General features: G+C 33.9%; 1 protein-coding gene across 3 annotated transcripts in view; it reads right to left on the bottom strand.

The window, feature by feature from the left end:
• Positions 1–5,029: 5,029 nt before the first annotated feature.
• SCAMP1 (secretory carrier membrane protein 1) overlaps positions 5,030–16,531 on the bottom strand; it is a 96,771-nt gene continuing 85,269 nt past the window's right edge. For all 3 annotated transcript variants that reach the window (XM_074360089.1, XM_074360090.1, XM_074360088.1), the window contains one exon: positions 5,030–7,822. In XM_074360089.1, coding sequence (XP_074216190.1) covers positions 7,658–7,822 — 165 coding nt within the window. In that variant the 3' untranslated portion in view covers positions 5,030–7,657. The remainder of the gene's footprint in view (positions 7,823–16,531) is intronic.

Raw genomic sequence — 16,531 nt, 5'->3', positions numbered from 1 at the left:
CACTTTCCATGTACAGGTGCTGTGCTAAGCAATTCATATAATTCATTTGTTCATCAAAACCCTATGAACAGAAATTATCTTCATTTTATAGGTAAAGTAACTATCACTTAAGTAAATTAACTGAGGGTAAGTAATTTGCCCCACATTAAGAAGCTAATAAGTAGCAAAGCCAAGGCTCAAATACAGGTTTGATACCAAAGTCTACATTCTCAAGCAGCTGTAGTTTCCTTCTACCTAGGATGTACGGGGTGAGAAGACGGCAAATACAAACCACCTGGGAACACCAACATCTCTGGGTAGTATACTGTTAGGATGACTTCCAAGTTTAACTCCAAAAAGGATGCACTGTAAGTTGGCAAGTGATGAAAACACTGCTGAGAAAAACCTGGTAATTTTTCATGCTTTTCAAGATGATACCATATGTCTCAATTCCCATATTCCTAAAAACAGACACTAAAAATTTATCAGGTATATGACAGTTGTTTAAAAAAAATGAGTTTTTGTTTTCTTATTGTAAATAATCTCTCATCCTGGAGACGCAGCTATTATGATTACCTAAGAGGCCTATTCATTGTTAACCTAATCAAGATTTGTTTTCAGCTAAAGTTTGTCCAAACACACACACACACACAAAGACAAAAGTAAGTGAACACTGCTGTGAAAGACAGGCAGAAGGTACTTACCCACACGTTGTGCAGTTAGGCCTTGGTCTGGAAATTTCAAAATTACATGTTGTAATTTTTTTCTTGATTACTGATTTTTTTCCTAGGCTCCAATGTCCCTAAAGGATGGATATGAATTACTGGAAATGTGGAAGGATGAAAAGTAAGTAGAGAATTGGAAAGAGGTGACACTCAGTGGCAGAAGCAATCCCACACCTGGCAGCAGTCAGGGGACATGGGTCTAGCTGCCCCTCCTTAGCCCATCACCACCACTCACTGAGTGACTAATTTCACATTCCTCTATAAAAATGAGGCCAATAATGGAAATTCCATCATAGGTTTGGTGTAAGGATTAAGTAATGGATGTAAAACACTTAGATAGTCTCTGGTATACAGTAAGTCCTCCATAAGTAAAAGTTATTATTAGAAAAAAATTAAACAGATTTTCTGTCTGCCCAGACTAATATCATTTAGAGTTGATCTTAAAAATTGAGTTGTTCTGTAAACTGTGAAGAAAAACATAACTTGTTAAAAGCAGTTTTATCTAGTTTTACCTAGAGAGGCCCACTCAATGGATTGGCTACCTGAAGCCACCTTTTTTCTTCCATCTTGTACTAATCATCTTGAGTTTAGTGCTTTCAGGAAGTAGAAAATTCCTCTGTGGATACAGGATACATGGTCACTCCTAGTTAGCAAAACAAAAAAAAATAAATGTAGTGCCGGGTGAGCCCATCATCCAGAGGAAACCAGAATGCTCAGAAAACTTCCAGATTGTCACATCCAATCCTGGCACAGTGTGGATAAAGGCCTTCTTCCTGTGGATGGAGGCATAAATTGATACAATTTTCTGGAGAGCAATTTGGCAATGCACATCAAAGATCTTTTAAAATATGTTTATGCTTTGACTGAGCAATTTGTCCTAAGAAAAGAACGAAAAGCTTGGGCCCCCAAATTTAGCAACCATATATTCCTTGATAAATTATTTATAGTAAGCTAAAAATCAGAACCTAAAGGATTAAGGATTTAGAAAAATAATTTATGATACATGGATATAAAGGTGGCTATATTACTTCTGTTACAGAAATAATTCATAAATATGAAAAAGTTCAACATTTATGTCATAATTGAAAAAAGATTACAAACCATTAGGTTAGTTAAAATTCTCTGGTGAAAAGTCGTAGGAAGCCAACTCAAGATATATAGCTCATCCATGTACGACTGAAGCATTATACTGTATGCCAGAAATTGACAACATTGTAAACTGACTATACTTCAATAAAAATATCTGTACCCCCCCCCAAAAAAAAAGACATAGCTCAGATAGAAAACAGTAAGAATGTTACCTGGGTAACAGAATGAAATGTGGGTGAACAGGCAGGCCTTGTACAGGAAGCAGAAAGCTATTAATTAAGGTCTTTTATATGTCCTTCATCCTACTCTTTTTTGCATGTCTACTTCATTCTTCATTTTCATTACAGATCAGCTTGCTGGTAACTCTTCCTCTTGTCAGAATATGGCAACCCATATGTCCCAATTCTGAAACAGTATAGCTCTATACAAATCTACATTCAGAATAAAAATTTAATGAGCCAAGCCTAAGTCTACTATGGCTAGATGACACCCAGTACCAATGTTGTGTTCAGGGACCAAACAAATGGGCTTGTGAGAGCTAGATAAACATCGCTAAAGGATCTATTACAAGGATGTAGAGGAAAATCTTATTTTTTAATTTTGGGGAGGAGTGGGTATAGCTCAGTGGCAGAGCGCATGCTTAGCATGCACGAGGTCCTGTGTTCAATCCCCAGTACCTCCTCTAAAAATATACAAACCTAATTATCTCCCCACCCCTGCCAACATAAAATAATTTTTTTTTAATTTAGGAAAAAAGTTTCTTCCTAGAAATTAAAAGAAAGATACAAACCAAATTTTCATAGTAGTTATTTATGGGTATAAAATTATGAACAACTTTATCCTCTTTTGTTTATATGAATATTTTTTATAATTTATAATGAAATATGTATTAATTTAAAAAATTTTTTAAAGTTAATTTTAAAAGCTAAACTATGATGGCCATTATGATACAATGCTAAGAGAAGGAAAAATAGAATAAAAAAATCCACATTGTTTATATCCCTGAACTCTGTAAAGTATGTGTGCACAGAAAAATAACAAAAAATATGATTAAACAGTAGTAATGGTATCCCTACGGGATAAAATTATGGATTATTTCTATTTTCTCATTTATCATTTTCCATATTTTCAACAGTTCTACAACAGATGTATATTGCTTCATACCAGAAAAAAAAAAACTAGTTTGAGGGATGCATATGCCTAGTGGCTCAGTTTCTGTGTAGGAGACTATAGTATTGGAGGAACCACTGTGATCACCAGATGAAAAACAGTGCTTCGGGGCATTTTTTTCCTTAGCCCCCAAACACCTGAAGAATACTACAAATTTCCTACATTAGCAACCACTCACAATCATGATTTATCTTTTGAGAATCACTGGCCCACAACTCTTAAAGGGTTCTGGAGGGAGTCTAGGATAAGATCTAAGAGCTAAACACAAGTAGAGTTTAAAAAATGAAATTTGCATGCTGTGACTCTACAAATTGAACTGTTTGAACATAGAGAAGATAACATTCAGAATAATTTTATACAAATGTATTATATGAAACATTACTAGGTAGAAGACAATTAACTATTTTCTATCCCTATTAGAGAAAAGATAAAATGGGTTTTAGTGGCAGGAGGATTTTAATTATACTATCAGCCATGCCAAGGTCAGAAAGAAAGAAACTGAAATATAAATCAAGATTTAGATAAACTTAAAATGTAACACTCACTGCATTGCTACATAATGGCTCCCATGTCCCTTGCCATTTGAAAAAAAGAACAGTGCTAATGAAAATTCTCCAAGTTGAAGGCTCTGTCTTACCAAAACCACAAAATTAAATTCTAACTATGAAACCCATAGGAACGGTAAGAACACTAGAGAGCCTTTCCCTCTTTTCCTATAGTCTTCAAAATAAAGATACCTGTTTATCTGGGGATTAGTGGCAATGCCTGGCTTAGAAATTTTCTATAGATTCCTTTCCTGTTTTCTATATACTGTTATAAACCCTTAAAATAAGGTTTAAAAATATCCATCCTTATAAAAAGCATGCTGGTTTGTAAAATGTACCCTGAGATTCTAGTAGAACTATTTTACTTTCCATAGTATTTGACCATTGAGATACAACTTTTTAGTTTAATAAACAAGAATTGAAAACAACTCTAACATTTTAAAACATATTATTCTATTCTAAATAAATTTATACTATGGTACTTAAAAAGCTATCAGAATAAAGTATTTTTTATTTTTAACCATCCTCAATTATTTTTACATTAACCACTCTGATTTTACCTCTAAAATTCTTAACCGCATGGAATCAACAAATTCCTCTTAACATTTACCTTAAGGAAAAAGTGGAAGGAGATACAGTGAAGTGTGTGTGACAGCCACGGTAATTCTAACAAGGGAAAACTGTACAAAAAACTAACAAATTCGGTGCAGAAACAGTCTAAAGACAGATTTTACCAATAAAGATATAAAATTAGATGCTAACGTCAGCATTTTCAGAAGATAAAGCACTATCTATAAAAGCATTATGCTACTACAAACGATTTACAGAAACAACTAAGAAACTTAATTTAACATAAATTCCCTCTACAATGCAAACCATACATTATCTCGACACGATGTATAGGAGATACAAACAGTGAAAATCCAAACTCACTTTTTTTTTTTAGGTAACACCCAGAAAACTGGAAGTGCTGTTCCTATTTTAATTTAACATGCATTTCTCAAATAAGATTTACCATGAACATTATTAGACTATATTTTTATGTCCTCTTTAGATAACCAAGTGAAAAATCCAACAATAGGCAAATAGGTACCTTCATCAGTACATAAAACAACAGGTAGTGAGTGAGGTTAGGAAACAGAACACAAGTCCAATCTAATCAATACTAGTACAGAGGTATCCCACAAGGAGAAATCTGGGCCACAAGTTTTCCATTCTGAATCTCTCTAACTTCTCGACAATTCATGTATTTTGACCTTAAAGTGGTCAAAATATTTAATGAGTGAAGCTCATGTTCCACTACCTACTAAGGTCTAATGAAACAGAAAAAATTGTCATCTTATGTCGCTGAGAATTTTTAATTCTTTTATATTATTTATTTTGTCTAGTAGCACATGATGAATTATACATAGATTATTTTTAAAAAATCAAATGTGAAATTTCTATATATATGTTTAAGCCCTCAGCATAATTTCTGCCTCTGAAGTGCTCATACAGCATTTAAAATTGTACGAACAAACATCCAGTAAACAGCATTTTATTCTATGACACTCTGTGTTAATACAATAAATATACAAAACTTCCAAACCACTGAAAACATGCAACATTAGAGGGACAGATGGAGAGCATTTATATAGAACCATGAGTCACCACAATGGCAGCGCAATATTACTAAATGACAAAATATACAAACATCCCTAGATAAATAATCCAAGTCCCAAATTACAAACCACTGAGCGACAATTTTCCAGTGTTCAAACTTCAGTTTGAAATAAAGTAGCCAAAACTTAGTATCACAAACTGAAAAATGACATGGAGCCTTACAACGTGAAGGCCATTTCATGATTACAATACTGGGTGATGCTAATATTAAGTATTAAACATTAACAAATGCCAATCGTTTGCTAAGTGCAAATGTGACTATTTACTAATAATTACTATTAAGAGAATAGAGAATGTAAGAATTTAAAATCCCTCTTTATTAAACTGTTAAGCAGTGCCATCATTTTAATGCACATTTATGTTTTTAAAAACAATTTATCTCATAAGCTTGTATTAATCCAAATAACTGGAATTTAAAACAATTTCCCCCATCCACACAAAAAGGGTACTGTTGGTGGTAATCATTCTTTGATGTTTAATAATACAGGACATCCAAAGAATAGAGAGAAGCATTCATAATTCTTGAAGGAAAGAATCTCAGTACTTTTCAGAAGTCTCTATGATAAAGCTATCGACTTAAGATATAAACTCATGATGGACATAAGTTCTCTGTGTTATGTGGTTAATGTTTTGAATGTCTGTAAAATCCACACTCAATGAAGCACACTGACAAAACAGATTTGCAGTAAGATTATAGACTCTGAAAAACTCGAACTGGCTTATTTGGTTGTGAAAGTAGGTGGAGATTATCACTGATCAGAAATATTAATAAAAACAGCTTTAAATTCATATTCTGAATCCTATTTTCATCAGAATAAAAGAAATAAATTCTAAGTATATTACGTCAATAAAGTCCCAAATAAATCAAATGTAAACACCATCTGGATGGATCTGTGTTATCCAGTATCACACAAAGCTTCTTTCATAAATGGTGAGAACTCACAATCCCATCCACAGCATGATACTCATTTTAACTCCAGATTTGGGGGGAAAGAATAAAAGCGATTTAACCACTTATGCCCAGATGATTTTTTGGTCTCAAATAATATAATCCAAAAGACTACCCTTACTTAAAATAAAGTCTAATAAATCACTACCTATTATTCTGCAATCTTAGGTTGGCTAATGACTCCTTGAACACAGTATCGTGACTTTACAAGCGTCTTTGAGTCATTTAATCAGTATTAAAAGTGATTCAAAGTTTCAACCCAAGTATACTATAAGAATGAATTCCTGTGCCACATAATATAACTTTAATGTGATTATATTCATAATTAATGCATTCAACTGTTTGTATCTTCTTGCTTGGTGCAAGTGAAATGTTTTATTTTTTCTATTACTAAAAAATTCTGATGTATTCAGTCTGTCTCAAAAACTTGAAGAGTGAAGTGCATTAGGGATTCAAATATATGTGAAGTGCCAGGGTCTTTCTATTTTTAATGCCAACTAGAGATGAGAGGCTAAAAGAAAAATTCCTTAAATACTGTAATGTTCTTTTTGGACATGGAGTTAGGCTAGACTTTAATACCTCTATTAAAAATTACACACACATACCCCAAAAAAGAGCTGCCAAACACATTCTCAGTTCAATTAAAAAGGGTAGCCACGAGAGTATACCAAAGTTTTCATAGAATAATATTTTACTATGATATGAATACTGAAAACTTAAAAAAAAAGGTATCATCACTACATTCTATGCCATAATTATCTACCTTTTCTCTTGGATAATGCACTGCAATATTATATGCTCACATTGCACCCGAATAAATTTTTATTTAAAAGAAACTATTACAGGAAATCACTTCTTTGATTCTATTGATTCTATAAACAACTCCCCAATCCTATCACCACAGGCAGTGCATAACCCAAAATACTAATTCTCTTAAGAAACATGGTGCCCATGCAAGATCAGAGACTGATATCAAAATATCGCCTACTCTAAAAAAAAGAAAATAAAAAGATAATTTACATATCTACTATGCACACAGGCTCCTCACTGGTGACTGAAACTGCTAAAAGCAAGCCAATTTAAAAAATCCGGAAGTCTCTGAAGTCCTATTTCTTTCAATATAAATAAGGAAAAAAGAGCGAAGCATTGCTTTACGGCTCCAATGTATAATCCTTATGTCTAAGATTCTTGAAAGAATGACTGCAGCAAAGTACTAATTGCATTTTTAATCATGAGTGCCATGTTAATTTCAGTGTGTCACCACTGAAATAATTCGCTGAACATTTATCCCCCCAAAAATATGGAGAATATTTATTTAGCATGTAATGTTTTTTTCTGCAAGGGGCACTGAAATATTAAGAAACAGTTAGGTAAATAATAAGACAAGGAAGTTTTTCTGGTTTTAGCCCATGCACAAGTGATTAGGGAATATACGTGCTGTGTGTACTGTGTGTTTTGAACAAAAAAATATTTATAGAATACAGTAACCAGAGAAAAAAGTACAGTCAAAAGGTAACAGTGTATGGTTGGAAAATTCTCTAAATCTGGTTACCCTTGAAAGCATTCTGAGCTGCACTCGTTGCTGCAGATGAAGCTGCGTTTGCAGCTGCGGTCTGGACAGTTTTGTTGGACATCACACCTGTTGCAAACTCTTGCTGGGCCTTCTCAAAACTAGCACCTGTTGTGCGATACAGTCCATGTACCTACAGGGGCACAGAAAAGTGGGAGAAGATCAGGGGTAACCTACACGTTCATTATCAACAGCTCTTCAATTATTCTCAACAGTAATACAGAGATAAAAGGACCAGATTCTAGGCATGACTCCTAAGACCATGGACATCAGCCACCACATTGGCACACAATACTCTATGTAACTCTTTTCTTAACAGATTTTTCCTTTTTATCTTCAAAGCTGAAGAGATAATTATGTGTATGCCAAACCAAAAGTAATAAAAAAACAACTTCTTAACCAAATGCAAAAAGCTATGTTTTCCACTATTCCTAATTAATATACTACAACCTACAAAAGAATGGTTTAAACATGACCAGAGACATTCTGATTTTAATACACTAATTTACTACCTTAGACAAATAAAAGAAAATAATACGTTACTTATATCTAAGCCACTGGCCCTATTCTATCAAATAGTACCATTTTATCTTTTAACATGCCAAGCAATATGTATGCCCTTAAAGATACTTCTGCTATTCACTCCGTATACTATTTAAACTTTTTGTGTATGGTCAAGTCCTGAAGGATTTATGAAGAAACACTTCTGAGAACCATCTGTCCATAATGATTTATCACTCAAATTGTGGATTTTTATGAGTAGGGTTCAAAAATACTCTATTAGCATATGTTTTAAGATGCCTAAACTATCAAGCACGTCAATATATAACATCAGCTAACCAACTTAATATAATTTGAGAAAGGAAGCAATAAAAGGCAAATTAGAACAAATATTTATCACATGTCTACACACTTGGGGAGAGGGAGGAAGAGACAGAAAAGTGAACTTGTAATTACACTGCAGTGTGATTACGTCTAAATTAGAAGCCTGACTGGACTGTTATCAAAGCAGGTTTGGGGGATGAGGGCAGTGCACCAAAGTCAGCTCTTTCCCCAAACCTAGACAGATAGGAACTGGAAATCGTGGAGTGAGGAAAAGGAGGAGTCAAATACTTTCAAGTCAGGCTTGGATACTGATGAGTTGTTTCAAGAAGACAGAGAACAGAAAGGATGGGTTGGTCTGGGAGGAGAGACACTCAGTTTTAAACATTCACACACTGTATAAATGTTTACTGAATACCTATTCTAAGTCTGCCACAGCAAACAGGTAAAATTTTGGTTTGAAGCTTCAGAGGAATGGGCTAGGGGCACGGACTTGGAAATCACTGGCACATAAATGGTACCTACAACTCTGGCATAGATGAAATTGTCCATGAACACAGAGCAGACAGAGAAGAGAGCTGAGTACCATAGCCTATTAAGACACCAATATTTAAGAGGTCCCCACAACAAGAAATGATTGGGGGGAATGAGAAAAACCAAGAACGTTTTCACAGATGCCAAGGGAAGAAAGTAGTTAAGAAATGAAGCGCTGTCAGGGAATAAGAAGGGGTACCAGCCCCAAGTTCTTCTGATAAAGTGGCAAAAGCAAATACCATTTTACTATGGGCCAAAGTATTAAAGGGTTAGGGAGAAAAAGAGCATTGACAAGTACATATTCTGGTAAACCCTAGAATTCTTTCTTTTAGTACCACAGCACTATCATAAGTATAGAACTATTTTTATTCCCTTTCCAAACTAAGTTTTTTATAAAAAATTAAACATACAGGTAAGTTACTACTCCTTTGTTCAAGAAATTTATCTCACAATGAGTACATACAATTAGATCCTAGAATGAAGGTATGATAGAAATCTAATAAATCTTTATTTATGAGACCCAGTCACAGTGCCAGTAATTACAAGTTAACTTCTCTGTCTCTCCTCCTTTCCCCCCAAATTCATGGGCATGTAATTAACAAACATTGTATTAATTTGCTTTAAAACTTGTATTAAATTGTGTGGCTGATGTTATATATTCATAAGCTTCACAGTTCAATTACTTAAAACGTAATTCATAGCCCCACAGAGAAGAGAGGCAAAATAAAGGTAGAAATAGCACATTTCACAGTCTAGATCTATGCAGACCCAGAGAGCCACCTAGAGGGAAAAGACTAACATTCACATTCAGTGCACAAAACTCAAATACTGCGAGCTGTTTTGTAGTTCTTTTTTTTTTTTTGTTACCTTCTTCTTCTATTGTTTTCCCTCGTGATTTGATGACTATCTTTAGTGTTATGTTTAGATTCCTTTCTATTTTTCATTTGTGAGTCTTTTATAGATTTTTGGTTTGTTGTTACCATGAGGTTTATATATGCAATCTGTATATACGTGATTATTTTTAAGTTGCTGATTTCTTAGGTTTGAACACATTTTAACAACCCTGCATTTTACCCATCCCTACCATATTTACTGGTTTTGACATCATATTTTATGCTATTTGTTTGATTTCAGCCAGTTCCCTTCCAGATTGCTTATTCAGATATGTATTTTTTTCTGCTGTGTAAGGTTATAGGTAATTTTATCTTATCTAGCCACTGTCACTATTTTAAATTGTTTTTAATTTTTTTGTTTGTTTTTATGAGGGGGAGGTAATTAGGTTTATTTTTACTTATTCCTATTTGGAGGAGGTACTGGGGATTGAACCCAAGACCTCGGGCATGCTAAAGCATGCACTCTACCACTTGAGCTATACCCTCCCCCCCTATTTAAAATTGTTAATTTTACTTTCATCATCAAATCATTTTTAGTAGTTGTATGCAAGTAATCCTTCCTTTATCATTATGTAGAAATTGGACTTAAAAAATTTATTTTCCATACCTTATCATCTAAAAATAGACTTTAAGGTATCTGTTTTGGGGAGAGGTATAGCTCAAGTGATAGAGTGCATGCTTAGCATACACAAGGGTCCTGGGTTCAATTCCCAGTACCTCCTCTAAAAAGAAAGAAATAAGTAAACCTAAATACCTACCCCTTAAAATATTTTTTTTAAAAAGGCAAAAAAGAGGGCTTCAGATCACTAAAATCAGAAATGAAGAGAGAAGTGACAACCAACACCACAGAATATACAAAAGATCATAGGAGATTATTATGAACAATTATATGCCTATAAAATGGACAACCTAGAAGAAACAAATAAATTCCTAGAAATGTACAGTCTTCCAAGACTGAATCAGGAAGAAATAGAAAATATGAACAGACTGAGTACCAGGAATGAAATTAAATCAATAACAAAAAGTCTCCCAACAAACGAAAGTCTAGGACCAGATGTCTGTACAGGTGAATTCCACCAACATTTAAAGAAGAGTTAACACCAATCCTTCTCAACTATTCCAAAAAACTCAGAGAAAGCGTTCTGAGGAAGAACGCTTCCAAACTCACTCCATGAGGTCAACATGACCCTGATACCAAGACCACACAAAGATAGCACAAAAAAAAGAAAATTAGAGGCCAACATCACTGATAAACATGGATACAAAAATCCTCAATAAAATATTAGCAAACTGAATCCAACAATACATTAAAAGGATCATACATCACAATTATGTAAGATTTATCCCAGGGATGGAAAGATTTTTCCAATATCTGCAAATTGATCAATGTGATACACACGTTAACAAACTGAAGAATAAAACTATTGCCATCTCAATTGATGTAGAAAAAGCTTTTGACAAAATTCAGTATCCATTAATAATAAGAACTCTCCACAAAGTGGGTACAGAGGGAACATACCTCATTGCAACAAAGGCCACATATGACAAGCCCACAGCCAAAATCATACTCAACAGTGAAAAGCTGAAAGCATTTCCTCTAAGATTAGGAACAAAAGGAGGATACCCACTCTCACCACTTTTATTTAACATAGTATTGGAAGTCCTAACCACAGCAACTCAACCAACAAAAAGAAAAGTAAAGGCATCCAAATTAAAAAGAAAGAAGTAAAACTGTCACTGCAGATGACATGATACTATACATAGAAAATCCTAAGGATGTTACCAAAATACAACTAAAACTCATCAATGAATTTGATAAAGTTGCAGGGTACAAAATTAATATACAGAAATCTGTTGTGTTTCTATGCACTAACAATGAACTATCAGAAAGAGAAATTAAGAAAAAAATCCCAGTTACAATCACATAAAGAATATAATACCTAGGAATAAATCTAACTAAGGAGGTAAAAGACCTGTGCTTGGAAAACTTTAAGACACCGATTAAAGAAACTGAAGATGACACACAGATGGAAAAATACATTGGAATTGAAGAGTAATATTGTTTAAATAACCATACTATCCAAGACAATCTACAGATTCAATGCAATCCCCATCAAAATAGCAATGGCATTTTCTTTTCCACAGACCTATAAAAGAATAATTCTGAAATTTGTACATAAACACAAAAGGCCCTACAGAATAGATAAAAACAATCTTGAGAAAGAACAACAAAGCTGGAAGTATCACACTCCCTGATTTCAAACTGCATTACAAAGTTACAGTTATCAAAACAGTCTGGTACTGGCACAAAAGCAGATCCATGGCTCAGTGGAACAGACTAGAGAGCAAAGAAAAGAACCCACACTTAAACAGACAATTAATCTATGACAAAAGAGGCAAGAATATATAATGGGGGGGCAAACAGCCTCTTCACTAAATGGTGTTGGGAAAACTGGGCAGCTGCATGTGAAAGAATCAAAATGGAGTACTCTTTCATACCATATACCAAATAAGTTTAAAATGGATTAAAGGCTTAAATGTAAGTCTAGAACTATAAAACTTCTAGAATAAAACACAGGGAGTAAGCTCTTTGACATCAGTCTCAGCAATATTCTCTGGATGTATCTCCTCAGGCAAGGGGAACAAAAGCAAAAATAAACAGAATTACACCAAACTAAAAAGCTTTTGCACAGTGAAGTAAACCATCAACAAAATGAAAAGGCAGCCTACTGAATGAGAAAAGATATTTACAAATGACACATCCAAAAAAGGGTTAATATCCAAAATATACAAAGAACTCATAAAATTCAACATCAAAAAAACAAACAACATAATTTTAAATGGGCAGAGGACCCAAATAAGCATTTTCCAAAGAAGATGAACAGATGGCCAAAAGGCACATGGAAAGATGTTCACCATCACTAATCATCAGGGAAATGCAAATCAAAACCACAGTGAAAATATCCCCTCATACCTGTCAGAATGGCTACTATAAAAAAAAAAAAAACAAATAACAAGCGCTAGTGATAACGAGGAGAAGGAACCTTCATACACTCTTGGTGGGAATGTAAATGGAGCAGCCACTGTGGAGGACAGTATGGAGATTCCCCACTAGATTAAAAATAAAACTGCCAAAGGAACCAGCATTCCCGCTCCTAGGTTATTTATCCAAAGAACACAAAAACACTCCAGTTCAAAAGGATATATGGAATGCTGTTAACTGCAGCATTATTTACAACAGCTGAGATATGGAAGCAACCTAAGCGCACATGGATAGATGGAGAAAAAAGATGTGATAGATACATACACACACACACACACACACACACACACATACAATGAAATATTACTCAGCCATAGAAGAAAAAAAATCTTGACATTTGTGACAATATAGATGAACCTAGCTAGAGGTATTATAATATGTGAACTAAGACATGGAGAAAGATAAATGTATGATTTCACTTATATGTGGAACTGAAAGAACAAAACAAATGAACAAATGTAACTAAACAGAAATAGAATCATAGGTACTAAGATCAAACAGGTGCTTGCAAGAGGGGAAGGTGGTGGGGGTAGGAGAGATACAACTGAGGGAGATTAAGATTGTAAAATTCCAGTTGCAAAATAAATGAGTCATAGGTATGAAATGTACAGTGTGGGAAATATAGTTAATAATTATATAGTATCTTTGAATGGTGACAAATGTCAACTAGACTTATCATGGTAATCATTTTGAAATGTCTAAAAATATCAAACCACTATGTTGTGTACCAGGAACTAACACAGTGTGGTAGGTCAATTATACTTCAAAAACAAACACACTCATAGAAAAAGAGATCAGATTTGTGGTTATGAGAGGCAAAGGGATAGAGGGAGGGGGAGTTGGATACAGGTAGGCAAAAGGCACAAACTCCCAGTTATAAGATAAATTAGAAACACATATGTGATGCACAACATGAAAAATATAATTACCAATGCAGTATATTATACACAAAAGTTGTCAAGAAAGGAAATCCTGAGTGTTCTCATCACAAGCAAAAATTTTTTTCTATTTCTTTCATTTTGTATTTAGATAGAATGATGGATGTTCACTAAACTTAATGTGGTAATCATTTCATGACTTATTTAAGTCAAATCATTATTCTGTACACCATAAGCTTACACAGTGCTGTATGTCAATTATATCTCAATAAAACTGAAGGAAAAATGAAATCATGCTTTTAAGATCCTTGTCATACCAAAATGAGTTTCTGAAATATTTATTCTAGTTTTTGAGGGGGTTTTGTTTGTTTGGTTGTTTATTTATTTATTTTAGAAAGTCTGGATCTCTAAGCCTAATTTTTTCAGTTAAACATTTCCTAGAAACCTCCACTGCCATCGATCTGGGTCAGATGTCCCTTCTGTAGCCTCTTGAATTACCAGTCTACATTCACATTATTGAAATCCCACTCACCCTTCGGGACCTATCTGAAATATTGCTGTCGCCTTTCTGCTGAAACTAGCTGTGGCTCTCCCTTTTGTGAACACTCCTCATACTTCTAATGATATATATTCTGATTCTTCTTTTGTAGGGTTTATCTACATGTTTTAAACACCACATGCTTTTTTAGTTCCTTGAGAGGAAGCATAATTTCCACTCATTGTTATATCCCCTAGAAGACATAGTAACTTGTGGTAGAAGCCACTGAACAGTTATTTGTTTCTATACCTGCTAGAGATTAAACAAATGGCCTCAAATTATCCTCACTATTAAAGAAAAAAAGTTACCAAATAAATTCACTACTACTCTAGCAGACTATACCTGTGTTACAAAGTAAAATCCTTAGTTTGCAATAACCTTAGAGGTTAATAGTTTAAAAAGTGAACATACTACTTCACACCTACTAGGATGGCTATAATCAGAAAATGGAAAGTAAGTGCTAGTGAGGATGTGGAGAAACTGGAGCCCCTGCACATTGCTGGCAGGAATGTAAAACAGTGCAGGCACTGCAGAAAACAGTTTGGTGGTTCCTCAAAAAGCTGAACTCAGAACTGTCACGAACACCAAGCCATTCTCTTATATACCCAAAAGAACTGAAAGCAGAGACTCAGAGGGATACTTGTACACTAATATTCTTAGTAGCATTATTCAGAATAGAAAAAGGTGGAAACAACCCAAGTGTCCATCAACAAATTAATAAACACATGTAATACATGTAATATATGCATACAGTGGACTACTACTCAGCCATAAAAAAGAATGAAATTCTGACACATGCTACAACATGGATGAACCTTAAGAATTTTAAGCTAAGTGAAATAAGCCAGATACAAAAGGAAAATATTTAATGGTTCTAATTATATGAAATAACTATAATAGCAAATTCATTAGACAGAAAGTAGATTAGAGGTCACCAGGCACTAGAGGTAGAGGGAAATGGAAGTTACTGGTTAATGACTGCAGAGTTTCTGCTGGATGATGAAAAATGGAAATAGTGGTGATGGTTATACAACAGTGTAAATGCAATTAATGCCACTAAATTGTACACTTAAACAGACTCACAGACACAGTAAACAAATTTATAGTTACTAGGGGGAAGGGGGGGGAAGGTAAAAATTGGGAGTTTGAGATTTACAATGATTAACTACTATATATAAAATAGATTAAAAAATAAATTTCTTCTGTATAGCACAGGGAACTACATTCAATATCTTGTAGTAACTATAATGAAAAAAAATATAAAAAGGAATACATGTATGTGTATGCATGACTGAAACATGCTGTACACCAGAAATTTATACACTGTAACTGACTATACATCAATCAAAAATTAAAAATAAAAACAAATTGTGCACTTTAAATGGTTAAAATGGAAAATTTAATGTTTTATATATTTTGCCATAATTTATAAAAATAATGTAATTTATTAAAAACATTAAATTGTACACTTAAATGGGTAAACTGCATGATCTATGAGTTACATCTCATTAAAGCTGTTAAAATATACATATAAAGATGATTTGGGTAAAAGTATCATATGTACAGCAGTATAAACAAGAAGATCTACCAAATTTGAAGATGCCTAGGTAAAAATAATTCACATCTATTTAGCTGTATTAACCTACACTTCGGCTCTACTAAGTAACTAGTCTAGTACATACAGGAAAGGATAACAAAATTAAAATTTGGTCAATAAAAAAAGTGAATGTAGTAAGGATACCAACTAATGACAAGATATAAAGTACCTGCTCAGAGTGCCAATTTTTCTAGATTCAAAAGTATTATTGTACCTATTCTGTGTCCCCTGGATAAAGATAACAAGCATGTGGATCAGCATTTAATAGGCGATGTGAATCATCTGAAACTGATTCCTAATCAGGAAAGACTATAGTGCTGGATGAATCAGAGGGAAAAGCAGCATGTCTATTTGTGACCACAGAAAAATAGGATAATAAAATTATCAGCATTCTGTCCTAGAGCCAAAATAAAGCAAAAGGGGGTGGGGGGAGTGTGAACAATAATGCTTTCAAAGAAAGTAAAATTCACTTTTAATCTAAGAAGACTATTGCTTTATATATAATAGGATATCTTCACAAAGCATTTACTGTAAAAC

Source organism: Camelus bactrianus, chromosome 3, assembly GCF_048773025.1.
Source record: "Camelus bactrianus isolate YW-2024 breed Bactrian camel chromosome 3, ASM4877302v1, whole genome shotgun sequence".
NCBI lineage: Eukaryota > Metazoa > Chordata > Mammalia > Artiodactyla > Camelidae > Camelus > Camelus bactrianus.
This window is presented reverse-complemented; position numbering and strand designations above follow the sequence as displayed.